General features: G+C 36.0%; 1 protein-coding gene across 2 annotated transcripts; it reads right to left on the bottom strand.

Moving 5' to 3' along the window:
* Positions 1-5,586: 5,586 nt before the first annotated feature.
* Positions 5,587-13,950, bottom strand: LOC113118132 (programmed cell death protein 10-A). Of its 2 annotated transcripts, XM_026287060.1 has the most exons (9): positions 13,801-13,950; positions 10,834-11,002; positions 10,288-10,341; positions 8,504-8,621; positions 7,804-7,930; positions 7,321-7,399; positions 7,109-7,191; positions 6,037-6,129; positions 5,587-5,925 (listed from the first exon to the last, which is right to left on the bottom strand). In XM_026287060.1, the coding sequence occupies exons 2-8, from the start codon at positions 10,921-10,923 to the stop codon at positions 6,048-6,050; spliced, it is 633 nt and encodes a 210-aa protein (XP_026142845.1). In that variant the 5' UTR covers positions 10,924-11,002; positions 13,801-13,950; the 3' UTR covers positions 5,587-5,925; positions 6,037-6,047. The 2 variants fall into 2 exon arrangements, with proteins under 2 accessions (XP_026142845.1, XP_026142844.1); XM_026287059.1 differs by having other exon boundaries at positions 5,587-6,129.
* Between the last annotated feature and the right edge of the window lie 291 nt (positions 13,951-14,241).

Raw genomic sequence — 14,241 nt, 5'->3', positions numbered from 1 at the left:
ATCCACTCGAACGTCACAAAGTTGTGGAATATGATGCGCGGCTCCACACTGCCCCCTACCGTCCGAGTATGACACCGCTTTCGAGAGATTACAGCGACATGCTGAATGCATATCTAACGTTCTTTTTTTTCCAGCTGATAATGGGCAAAAATAACTCTAGCGGCACTGGAGAACAGGTAAGAGAGAACTCCTCTAAAAATATCACACCGTAAAACAGTGAAAATCACCTGCTGATTATGTTAAAAATAAAACCTGAGTAAATTCTCTCGAGCGCAGCCCAAACCTTTCTTTCCTCCACAATCTCATCTTCTAACTTCTCTGCACTTCTGTTTGACGCCTCCTCTGTTCTTTGTCACCTCGACAGTCTCATTCCCTCCTTCAGCATCTCTCGGTTCTGTCATCTTCCTCTTTGTTTTTTCTTCTTTGGAGAAACGGAACCACATTTTTTCCCCTTGATGAAGATTCTTCACTTGCTGTTTATAAATGTAACATACATGCATTCATGCGTATTAAATAAGAATGGCCGCCACTGCATCTTCTCTCTCAAGGAAAGGTAAAGCAGCAGGTAGTTCAGTAAACGAGAAGAGGAGGAAGAAAATGACAAAGTGGACAGGAAGTAGGAGGAAGCAGCAGGTGTAGAGTGATCCAGTGAGTGGAGGAGACAAACAAACTCAATACACAGGTAAAGATGATGGGGGTGACTCCAGAGACTTACCTTCAAAAAACTGAAACCCTAAATCACCTAGAACTAATGAGACAGGAGAGGGAAAAAAACAGCAGAGAAAATAATGCAAAATTCAAATAATAAACTGCATTTAAATATGTAATGGTGCATGGATATTAAAAAGAACCTTGTAGTGATCAGTTCTTAAAATAACTATTTTTTAATCATCTAAAATAATCATTTTCCACTGTAAATAATCTTTTGTGATTTGTGGATCCATAAATGTTAAAGATTTTTCATTAAACCTGCCAATAAAGAACCTTCCCATATCACGTCAGTCATGTCACGTCAAATTACGTCTTGACGTGCACTCCCTTATTAATTATATGAATATTAATTAAAAGAAATGTTGTTTTATTGGTAACAATTCACAATGCTGTTCAATTTGTTAGCATGTGTTAAAGAAGAGTTTAATTTCAGCATTCATGAATCTTGATTTCTATATATACACTGAAACATTTGTAACATTTCAAGTTATATAAACTGACATTGTTTCCCACTGTATTGGATATCCGATGTAAAATCTGCTTCCTGACCTAGAGCTCAGAGATGCACTGGCTCTTGATGAGTATCAGACTGGTGTTATATAGTGATATTAGGATGTGCACATAACAAACAAAACACTCCAAACTGAAGAAAATCAAACGCTGACGCCGTATACTCAAGAGGGATTATGGGAAATCTATCAGGCCAGAGTGCCAACAGGATTGGGACTGCACACACACAGAGACACACTGAGACGTGCCGCGTGTCTAATCCCGAACACTAGACGATTCCCCAAGGAGGTGCGACTTCAAAAAGGATCCCGCCCACAGCTACAGAGATAAAGCACCCCACAATTTTCAATTAACCAGTCTTTTTCATGTTCCGTTGCGTTCTCTCGGTTTGTTTGTCTTGTTTGCTTCAAATTCCATTCTTTCCGTCATTCCTCTCGCTATCTACCAGGGCAAAGGTATCCAAACACTGAGAAATGAACGCACATTGCCTTCTTCATGCTGTGAGGTGCATATAAAGCGCCGAGTTACAGCCCCTTACCGTAACGATGACAAATAACAATAACGGCCTGCATCAGAGCCTTTGCATCCTGGCTTCAGGCCCAAAATACTCACGTCGACTTCTAGTTGTGCGTGTCTGTCAATAACATCTTCAGAAAACCCCCAGAAAATGCTTCTCCCTGGCAAGTTGCACAAGTATTTGCCTCAGGCCATGATTTCCGTGGAGTGGGAAAATATTAAACAAAATTTTACAAAGAAAGAAAAAAGGAGTCAACAACTCATCTACATGTTGGCTGAAGATTGGAGGCGATATCCCACGCGCACATTTGATGACAAGGCCGAATCGAGAGGCAAAAAGAAGTGCTGACGGCTACCGACACACTGAAGTGAGCAATCGCTCGAGGCCCTTCATCACCGCACCGGATGAGTGACAAGATGGAAGCCTGCTGGAAAAACGAGCGCTTCTTATAGAATTCAACAGGAGGGCATGCACTTATACGAGAGCAAGAGCTAGAATATGATCTTTCATATTAGTGAGGCGTTAAAACTTCTAATTGCCCTGTTGAAACTCATTGGGTGTGACATCAAAAAGACATTAAAGAAAAAAAATACTAATTTGCATATTAATTGATATGCAGGAAGTGGAGAACAGCGGCGGTGCGAGATGCAGCGTCCTTCAAACTCCCATCTGCACAAACGGGAGTCGGCACAACATGTTTCACAGGCAGTGATGTGTTAATTACCTGCATTACCTCTGGGTGAAAGAAAACGGGAACTTCTCAAAGTGATATGCAGGAAGTTGAAATGCATTGGAATATAGTCAAACTCCAAATGACCATCAAGCTCCACTGTGGAGGAGCAGTATTTGTTACATATTGCATGTAATAAAATGAGTTAGTACCATATTAGTGAATTTACTCATTTTTAAATACTTGCTAAGCCATTCAAATCATAATGTTTGATTATTACTGGTGCATAATAAAAATCTAACTTTTAAGTGGAATTTTGTTTAGGTTGAAGTTAACTTATTTTAAATGCATTTTAATAATAATTATTTCATGTGTTAACTTTTAATGCATATTTTTCTCACAAAATTCAGTTTGAGACTGAACAAGGTACATTGTGCAAAACTATTGCCTTATTCAAAATATATTACTGATAAATTTGACTTCTATGAAAACAAAAAAAGATATAATTGAATTAATAAAAAAATCCCTAAAAGCCAGTTAATACACTTTTGTTTACTAGTAAATATATACATTTTATGATGCTTGCAAAGCCATTAAAACAATAGCTTTGATTATTATTCATATATATTATTTATTATGTATTATGAAACTTTTCATGAACTTCAGCTTATTATTTTTACACTGTACAAAAACATTGCCTTGATGAAAATGTATCACTATTTAATATTATTATTATGAATAAAAATAGAAAAAAATAAATAAAGACTGAAAGAATTTTGTCCAAAAGTCAATCAGGAAACTTTTTCTAACTCAGTCTTTTTTTATGCAATTTATGCAAATCTACTTTACGTCCTCGAGTTATTCATTTAGAGACTGGTGGAAACTCAATCTCTTCAATGGTTTTTATCAAAAATGATATTCGACACTTCAGTGCCAAAACAAGTTTAATGTTTCACACACCACGGCAGAAACGAGACTCAGTAAACACCGAGATCAGACGTCACCTATAAAAGCCACCTAATGCATTCTGAGCTGGAATAGAGAGCTTTAAAACTCAAACATGCTCTATCAAAGTGGACTTCAAAAGCCTTGCCGCTCACGTAAAAATATTCCCTCTCACGAGAAAAGCCTTTGTATGATCACAAGGTCCTCTGCAGTCAGCAGACATCCCAAACACTCGCGGTCTCCATGGTTTCACTCCGTAACAGCTGTCAATCAAAGTGCACTGGAGAAGGCCTCAAGTTCATACGGGGGAACATGCATAATGCATTACAGCAATAGGGAGAACACCTGAGGAGAAGCAGTAGGACATGATGTGAATAAGGCATGATCCTGATGCACTGCCGTCTGGCTACAGAGGAAAGAACCTCAAGAGGAACGACAAAACTGCTCCACTCCAGGAGACTAAAAGAATATAATGGGTACATCTATAGTATATTCACACAGATGTCTACAGACGTACATATTTTCAGAACTGTGCAAGTATCGGAGAATCTCTAAGTGGCTTTTTAAAAGTCAAAAGTTCTCAAGGTGTTGAGATCCTAAAGGAAAAGAAAAAAAGATAATAAACATAAAAACTAATTGAAGTTTTTCTCTTTTTTATAGTGGAAAAGGTTCCTTTAGATTATTAAAATGGTTTCTTTAAGAACTGTTCACTGAAAGGTTCTCTGGTGAACCAAGAATGATCCTTCGATTACACTGCTAAGAGAACCCTCTTTTGGAAACTTTATGGACATCCAGGCATGCTATTAAATGATGCTGTTTTCTGAATAACTTACAAAAAAGGAACTCATAATTTCCTAATAAATTCCCAAATGACTTCCTCAGTAATCCAATCATAAGTAAACTGGTTTGTGGCAGTTGTAAAATATATTGTAAACAGCATTTGAAGGACCTTCTTATGTGCTCATGTAATTAAAACAGTAACGTCTAAGGTCATAGGTTCAGTTCCAAAGCTGAATGCAATGCAAAAAGACTTGGATAAAACCATTCATCCAATGCATTAATGAAAATGTAAATGAAAGGTATTTTTTCTCCAGTTCAACAGAAAATATAATAATAATAATAATAACTAATAAAACAGAGGGAATGCAACATGTTGGGTGGCAAGAAAAACTTTACTACCTAACCATGTACAAATTAAGTGGCTGTATGCATATAAATGTTGAAAAATACTGATTTCTGCATTGCTGCAAATCTCAACTTCATGCACCTGGAGTAAGAAGAGCACTTCCATGAGCTGGACAAAGTAAGCCAGGCATGAGTAGACGTAAGTCCAGAAAGTAAGAAGGAACTGTCAGCAATGTCAAAGCCCACACATATCACCAGTAATCTTTCATGTCTCATGGCAACCAGGAGGACTGTGTATGGCCAGAGTCCAGACATTCCTCCCTTCACACTAACGCTGGAGAAAAGCATGTTAGAGATGAGCACAGTACTCCCAACACACAAAGTATTTTACAGTTCCAGGTAAAGCAAAAGTTCCAAATGCCTAGCAGCAGCTTCACACACTTCAGACAATATGTGATTGTTAAAGTGAAGCTTGGATCTTATTCAAGTTTAAATTGGTTTACAGAAAACACACAAGACTATGAATCCTTGATTAACTCAATCATGAAATGATAGATTTAATCTTAAAATGAATTGCCTTATATCTTTACTTAGAAAGACATAAATCATATAAAATAAAACGGATCAAAACATTACAGGCACTCCAGATGCAAAATTAATTGTGGGAAAGGCAATCCCAAAATGCATTGTGACAAATACAGCAATTATCAACTTATCCAAAATTAGCAGCCAAAAATATCAATGCTTTCCTTGGCTTTTTTTCAATGTGAGTAACAACTTAAAAAAAACTTTTAAAGTTTGCTTTAGGTAAAATATCTAAAATGGCTTAAGGTTTAATTTCAGTAAATGACAAAAACATAACTCATTTTTGTGCATGCAATTAAAAATCTTCTTCAAAGTCAGTCTATGTTTTGTTTTTTTCTTCCATCTGAAATATAATGCCACCAGACAAAAACCCCAACCGAAGTATCAATTACTTCCAAAGTGCAACCAAGGGTTAATTCTTGAGGTAAGGGATTTAAAAAAAAACGTAACCCTAAGTATGAGCAACAGTAATAGTGAAGCTGAAATAGGGATAAAAAAAAAATTAAGTAAAAACTCCCAAAACTTGAGTTTGACATGTGCGGTGTTTATTTGAACAATTCTGTTACCAAATCTCTATTAAATATACATCTCTCATTCAAGTTTGAAGCATCAGAGGAGACAGCTAAACCCCAGCATTTACAAGCACGTCTGGACGCCCCGTGTCCCGTCCCGTTAAGGTCCCCAAGCATTTGGCTTTCTCTTGGACAGAATGAAAATATATCGGAAGCGAGACAGATGGAGAAAGCAAGTGAGATAGAGTGACTGTAAAGCGCAGGATATGAGAAACGCTAGACGGTCGCTCCAGCTCATGAAGAAGATTAGATTTAGATGGGGTTAGAAACCATAATAGAAGCCATCCAGCCTAAAGTGTTACCGCCAGGAGACAAGAATCATAAATTACTGTCCAAAGGATTTTTTTTTTTTTACATTGTTCATATAAAGGTTATTTAAAAAAAAAAAAAAGAAAACACACTTCTATGACTCCTACGCAACAGTTTTGAAGGTCTGCAGTATCAAGTTGGTTTGGTGGATGAGCCGGTTGGCACTGGCAAACACGTTTATTGCCCTGGAACAAAGGCAGAGAGGGGAGGAATACAAATTAGATCAGAAGACAAATGAAAGTACAAATGTTATGCCGTGAAATTTCAGGGTTCTTCAGGCAAAGAGTTGGTTTAGAGGTTAGCACTAAATTTTGTTGCACTTCTGATTTGAACAGTGATAATTATAAGAAATGTTTCTTGAGCAGCAAATCAGCATATTAGATTGATGAGCTGAAAATGGCCAGAAAAGTTCTGTTTGTGGGTGAAATTCTCATTTACAAAAGATGGAACGACTGAAAGTACATAAATTATGAGTTCATAGAATATTACATTTTTGCCTCTGCTCTAAAATGATTCTAACTTTTAAAGTCATGTAACGACAATAAGCACTATAGTTCAAAAGTTTGTGGTCAGTAAGATTTAAAGATGCATTAAATTGTGACATTTATGTTATTTTATAAATGCAGTTCTACTGTATCTGTTCAGCAAATAATCCTGGAAAAAACTGTGATAATTATAAGAAATGTTTCTTGAGCAGCAAATCAGCATATTAGATTGATTTCTGAAGGATCATGTTACACTGAAGTCTGGAGTAATGATGCTGAAAATTCAGCTTTGAATAAAATCACAGGAATAAATTACATTAAAAAAATAAATGCAGCCTTCATGTGCATAAGAGACCTCTTTCAAAAAAAAGTAAATGTTACAGAGCCCAAATTTTCTATTCTATTATTTGTTAACAAATGCATATCACTTATAAGTTATATTTTTTACTTTAAAATTTAGCATTTGTCCATGCTTTTATGCAGTATAATATTCAAATGTTAAATGCAAGAAAATAAACAATTCTTTTAAGGCAGGTTGTCAATAATATATGTATTTTGTTTTATATTTATTTATTTATTTGTTGAAAACTTTCTACCAAGAACTTTTCATTAGAAATCTATATGAAAAAGGCAAATAATAAAGGTGAAGACAATGAGGTTGTTCTTAAAATGTCCATACTTTCCGTCTTTGAAGTATGTTTTGAGAGTGTCGCTGAAGCTTTTTGAGTGTTTCACAAACTCTTTCTTCTGATGCTCAAGTGCCTGGAAAACACAAAGCCATTTTCATTTCTTCCTTCAGCAAGTGAGGGATAGAGATGATGATATACAGTACACTGACTGTATCAATCTCATAATGACAGTGTGTGTGTGTGTGTGTGTTTGGTCACTCACTCTTCTGTTCTGGTACTGGTATTTCTTAAAGACGTTGTTCACCGTGTCCAGTAGTTCTTTTATGGCACTGGCTATATCTCTGTAAATGTCAATTAAACAAATGTTTAAAAATACTGTATGAATGTCTCAGTCCTGTGACTTTATATGCTTTTATCAACCATATTTATGACCTGGAGAATGAAAAAGTAATAGTGGTGAATGCACACTTACCGTGTTTACATATAACAGATACAATTCTTAGATTTTGGAAGAAAAATTAATACAAAAACCTACTGCAATGCTTCATTACCGATCTTTCTTTTAGTTTGGGGTGAAATAAGAACCAGACGTTTCTTCAAATATTAAATATAAATACTTCAAAAAGAAACTCTGTCGGGGCAAGCACACACGAAAAAATTGACGTAATGAAACGCAAGCCATGATGCAAAAGGGGAATTTTTTGTTAGTATGTGTGTGTGATCGTGGGCATAATAACGCTCTCACTTGATTGTCTGCAGGAAACGGACTCGGTCGTTGATTTCGTCAGGGATTTTGCTGAGGATCTGTTTCAGAGCGCGAGCTCTTTCATTCAGGTCCTGGAACTCCCGCTCAGGCCTGTCAATCATGTACTCTGCACACAAAGAACACGCCCACAGGAAACACTCAGTCATTATAGCAACAACAGATGACTTGCCTCTAATAACCTGTCATTAAAATCTGATGCACTTAATGACTTCTTTTAATGGCCAATCTTGATTGACAACCATATGAAAAAACACAATAAAAGTCCAGAAACATCTGTATTATTCTGTAAAACGCAGTCAAGCACCTCAGCGTACATGAGGATAGATTACAAGAGGAAGAGCAAAACAAGGATTTTACTATGGGCTTGGATTCAATTTGGAAGATAATTTATTTATTATTCTTTACATTTCAAATAAACACAAACGAGCATTACCCGGAAAACCCTGTGTGTGTGTCTGCGCATTCATTAGCAGTATAAATCTGAACATGTCAAAAACACTTGCAAAAAGCACAGAATTAAATTATGAGGAAAAAAATACATTCCAGTTATTACTGGGTTTTAATTCATGGGGAAACAGCTCCCCCTAGAGGCGCGAGGCTGCATGGTTAACAACACTTTGCATTGCAAACCATATACAATGTTCCTCTGCTCTTCAAAGTTATGGAAGATCATACACACCCTCAACATCGTCGGCAGCCATGCGTAATAAAGACTCAGTGAAGTTGATCTCCACGTTCTTCTTCTCCAGAATTTTCATGATAATATCCTGAGTCAGTCCTGGGTTCTCCTTCTCTGCCTGACATCAACGAACAGAGAGCACATGTCAGTCCAACTCAACCACAAATAAAGCTTACAGCATTTCTGATATCTAAAATATGTATCAATTTTATAAATGTGCTGAAAACAATGAATATATAAAAACTTCTCATATCTTCAAGCTTGAGACGTCATTTCATTTTATTAAATATTGACATTTAATCAATATTTTATGTATATTACTACTAACATAAGTAAAAATAAAAATAAAAATGAAAATGTGTGCTTTCGTGATTCTAACATTATGGTTTATATGACTGTTACACAACAGTATTACAAAGCCCCAAATGGGGCAGCAGAGACAGCAAAAGCAGAAAAATTATGATTTTCTTGCTGAAATCTCATGGTAAGCGAGATATTTCAGGAGAGATGAAGAAAAGTAAAACCCAGAAGACTCAAATCAAAACTGAAAGTGCACTTTTGTAGCATCCTTTTTCTCCCCTGTGATCCACTTGTAAAGTTAGTCAAGGTTTTCACGATCAACCAAAAAATGGTCCTTATAATTAAAATGGTTGTTTTTGTTACAGTGGTCCCCATTTTAACAATATTTATATTTTACAAATGGCGCAAGTCCACTCAGGGCGTGTCCAAATCCACTACTTGTTTAACGGGTCTAAACGGGTTGTCTCTATTCTCTTAATTTTCAATAAACTAATCAGAGGGTCATTTCCCATTCCCTTTAAGAGCCAGCTGCGCTCGCGCCATGGCAAATTTGCTATTTACAAAGCAGAATTTGCAAGCGCAAACATCTTGTGTTGTTTTATCTCTGTTAATTGTCCTTCACTGAATGATGCGGCCGAGATTTTCTCGACGTGCATGTGATATCTAGATCAAAATAACTGTTCATGTTCAACAGAAGAAGAGACTCATTCAGGTTTAAAACAACTTGAGTCAGTAAATGATGACACAATTAAAATTTTTGGGTGAACGATTCCTTTAAATGTTAATAAAATAAAACTCAAGAAAAAATAACTCACTGCTCTTGAATGAAGAACATTAATGCTGCTAAAGTTCAGCAATTCTAAAATAACTTGAAATTTTCAACAACTTTTCACTTCATATCTTTTTGCACCAAATAGTATCGAAAATCGTATTGATATCGATAAAGAGTAAATGATACACATCCCTAAATCATCATTTACTATGTATGATAAGGTACAATATGTTTAAAATGTAATCTTTATATACAAATGCCCTGTTATGATCAAGTGAATCAGGATAGGCCAAGTTACTGAATAAGAAATGTAAAATTAGCCGTCATATGAGAATGCTTTAAACATATTTCCTTCACAGTTTAGATTCCAGCTTTAGTTTTTGCCTTTAGAACTTTTCCAAGAGGGCAAAGAAAACAAAAACCACTATCTACATAGCCATTTAAGTCCTGACTAATATTATTTTTGAGGCCTTGGTGATGTGCAGAAAAGCAAAGTCGTTTTAGAGGTGGAGAATGTTCCTACATTATGATTAAAGATTATGAATACATGTTATTTCTTTGGAATAACATGCACTGAAGAATCAAGCACAAGTAAATGGGATCTTTTTCGATTTCTACCTGATGTAGATGAAATTCGGATGGACTGAAGGGGATTTTCTGACACATTAAAATGAAGAAATGATAATGACTGAATCCCGTCATATTTCCTCACCTTTATGAAAGCTGCTCTCAGAGTCTGTGCCGCAGACAGATTTACTCTCTCCAGCTGTGACACACACAAAAGCCATTTTAATTTACTGCAAGATAAAGCAGGCTGTTTGGTTTTAGTGTCGCACACATTATACACAGTCATTATCACCACTTTAAAATTAAAATATAGTCGGTTGTAGGTGTAGATTTTGCCTCTAATTAAACATAAATGAATCCACAGAAGCACGTGTAGGCTGTGTCAACTGTGCACATATGCGAGTATGAAGATTAGTAATATTACAAAAGATCTCTATTTTAATATAAAATGATTCAGCAAATCGGCATATTAGAATGGTTTCTAAAAGATCATGTGACACTGAAGACTGGAGTAATGATGCTGAAAAATTAGCTATACATCAAAGGAATAAATTATATTAGAAAATCTATTACAAATGGGAAAAAAATAGTTATTTCACATTGTAATAATATTTCTCAATATTACCGTTTTTACTTTATTTTTAACACAACTATAACTGAACACTCTCCTACCAGAGACTGACCACCGTACCTCATTGAAGACAGGGTACATCACAGCGTAGAGCGTCATGGATACCATTGAGGTCGTGTCTGCTTCATTCTTCATCTCTTCCATTGTCATCTTTGTCAGGGTGCGGGAAGGGATGGGGGGAGCGTCGTCCACTCCTGGGGGCTCGCGATGAGGGGGGCCCAGACGATTGCTGAAAGGGAAACCAATGAGGAAGAGATTATAAAAGGGTAGCGGGATTTCATTTCACAGGTAAGGAAATGACATTTTCAACTTGCGTTCAAAAGGTAGACGTGATAGCCATGGGAAAGCGCCAAGTTTTCGGTGAGATTTAGGCGATTCAGGCGCCTCAAGATTAAAGGAATGAGACACGTGGCCAGCGCTTGCCTTATGGTTAGATTCTGAATTAGTCTTTTTGGATTGTACAGACCAAAAGACAATACTGAGAGACATGACTCAATTCAACTGTAAATAAAAGCTCATTCACACAAACAACGTTAAAGAATTAGTGTCCGCACCAATGTACAATAATCTTCTGTTTATTATAAGTACAGGCTGCACAGTTTTGTACATGGATTCTTAATCTCTCATTCATTATCATTACTGTCTCGTATCATTATCATTATAATCTTGACAAAAGCTAAGTCTTAAAGTTCCATACTTGGTGGCTATTTTTGTGATAGATGCAATACTGTGACAAGAATTTATAAATTTGTGAAAATTCTATATTTAGTATAACATTTCAAAAGTCACAGGAACCTCAATATTTGTAATACCAACTTCAAATTTGAAATATATTGATTTTAGATTCCAAAATATTGTTGAACTGCATCTTTTGTAACATCAACATTTTTAACAAAGAATTTTATAGAAATTTTAAATTGCTAAATATTTTGGAATATCTCATATAAAAAAAAAAATTGTACAGTCCATTTTTTACAATATAATAAATAAAATTCAACAAAAAAAGGCTTGTTTCACCAAGAAGCATCCCAATGAATAATAAGGTAAGTTATTTTGCCGCTTTAAAGGCATGATGGATTCTGATTGGCTTTTGTTGTTTTTATCATTCATCAGCTCTGAAAAAAAATAAAAATTAAATTATGATTCCAATATTTCCTCTAATTGTATTCTAGGTTTCCTTGTTTGCATAGGATTAGAATTATTTCAAACCTTCATAGTTACGATACTCTCGATAGTTTCTTATTTCTTCTCAACATCCACAACAACATGCCAAAGTGTTTATTCCTTCACCCAACACGTGTGGAACAATAGCGCTTGTTGTTATCTGCAGAAGGTCACGGTTCCTCTCAAGCTACAAGGAACATTACAAACCATTGAAAGTGAAGCACGCTTATCTCAATGCCGTCGATTCAGACTAATGGACAGGAGGCCGTGAGTCATTCCCACCTGATCGGAAGGCCATTGGCCCCGCGGTGGGAGGCAGCCTTATCTGGGTGACATTCAGAGGGATTGCTGTGACGTCGTCACATAGAGCAGGACTATGGTTGGAAATACCAGCACTCCTCTTATAAAACACGGCTGCCAGGTTACATATGCATTATAATGACTCACATCTTTCCTCCTGACAAAGGCCAACCAACACCTGATTCCTTAGTGTCTCTAGTCAGAGTCTGACCTTGGCACTGAAACGGGTAACGCCCTAATGCAAGTGAATCCTAAACTATGTTTATACCTTATAATGCATAAAAGATTCAGTAAGTTAGAGAGAGTGAATCAACATGTTTAGTGTCAAGTGAGGGAAAGTTCTGCCAATTATTAAACCACATCATCGTAAAATAATGCAGCTATGCATTACAATGGTATACTTTGGTTATTGCAGTGTTGTTGTGTTTCTGTTTTAGTAAATCATTATTTTTAATCAAATTACTGTAAACAACACACCAGCTCACCACTAAAATCAGCCTTCATGAATAAATATGAGGTGAACATGATAGTTTTTGAATCTGATCTTGACTGGCTCGATACATATTACAGTTGAGAATCAACACAGTTATTCAGTAGTCATTCAACATAATTCTCCTGCTCTATTTTTCAGTAAAGACGCACAAAAAAAACTTGAAAATTTCAAGCATTTCTTCCACTCAAGATTCCAATTAAAGAATATAATTGGTGTTATACATTGAAATTTTTTTATGTTCCATATATATATCTTCTACAAGCAACTCTCCTTCCATTTTCCAAACTCGATTTAACATCATTCTGCCACACAATATAAACATTGAACTTTATCTGCCTCTTACACAACTGGATTAGACCATTTTGAGGGTTATAAAAACATGTGAAAAAATGAGCCCAATTTCATTCACTTGAAAGATCTGAAGATCGACTGAAGAACAAGCTTAGTGACAGCTTTACTAAATTGTTCAATCAAACATAAATACATTAATCAAATAACGTCGTGAACGACTGCCAGACTGATTCAAGCTGTCGAGATGTTTCAGGTTTACACCCAACTGTGACGTCATCATATTTATTAAAACCGCAGTTCAGCCTGATCCTAACGTCTGGGTTGAAATGTATCTATGATATCAACATTTGTAATGATATAACAGCCATCTAATCGGATTCTGGTGGATTACTGGTATAAGATCAAGAGCTAATTCACAGTAAATGTTGTCATTCCAAACCTGATTGTTGACCAATTATATTTTGTCTTAGTCTTCAGCAGGCCTACGTTTGCTGTCTTTAAAACGAATTTACTCTCCAATACAACTTGAGGCCTCGAAAATACTAACCTAAGATGGGCTATCTGGCATTGAATAAAACATCAAATCAAACAAATGTAAACGTTATTACTTTTCTTAGTTTCTGATCTATTGTGAAGATCTGATTAGCTGGATGGCTAAACTCTCTGTTAGCTAGGTGACTGCTAGTCCCAAGCGAATTATTTTTTTATAGAAATCCCAGCGAAATGAAGACCGTTAATTACAAGTTATAGTTCAAAAGTGCGTTTTCAGCCTCTCTTACCTGTGTTAAGCTCGTGTATATGTGTTTATTTGACTGCTGATTAGCTAGGTAACTCTTTTGAATATTTTCCTTTCTGTGTGGAATCGCTCGCCAAAGACGGAAGTTTTCTGCATGACCAATCTGAAGAATGAGGGGCGGGGCTACGAGTCGGTTAGACCCAATCAGCGAATAGCGAGGCGATAGAACGAAGCGACGTCTGACGTTTTGTAGTCCTCAAAACGACCTCAAACGGTGCAAGACTGTACGCAGAGGCTATACAAAAAACTACAACTACCAAAAACCTCACGATGTGCCTAAAAAAGACTGGCGTCTGTTTCGCCATATCGCAGTATTCATATACATTTTTGGTTAATATTTATTTATATATTTAAAACGTTACATTTAATGCAACCATATAAGTTTCATACAAAGAATCACGCGTAATATAACAAACAAAAGACA

This window comes from Carassius auratus, chromosome 18, assembly GCF_003368295.1.
Source record: "Carassius auratus strain Wakin chromosome 18, ASM336829v1, whole genome shotgun sequence".
NCBI lineage: Eukaryota > Metazoa > Chordata > Actinopteri > Cypriniformes > Cyprinidae > Carassius > Carassius auratus.
This window is presented reverse-complemented; position numbering and strand designations above follow the sequence as displayed.

Bases quoted from the DNA above. Each gene is read 5' to 3' on its own strand.
- LOC113118132 (XM_026287059.1), bottom strand. From the start codon at position 10,923: ATGACAATGGAAGAGATGAAGAATGAAGCAGACACGACCTCAATGGTA. The intron at 7,192-7,320 runs GTGAGTGACCAA...TGTGTTTTCCAG, and splicing joins ACCAGTACCAGAACAGAAGA to GCACTTGAGCATCAGAAGAA. The intron at 6,130-7,108 runs GTATGGACATTT...CCTTTGTTCCAG, and splicing joins ACATACTTCAAAGACGGAAA to GGCAATAAACGTGTTTGCCA.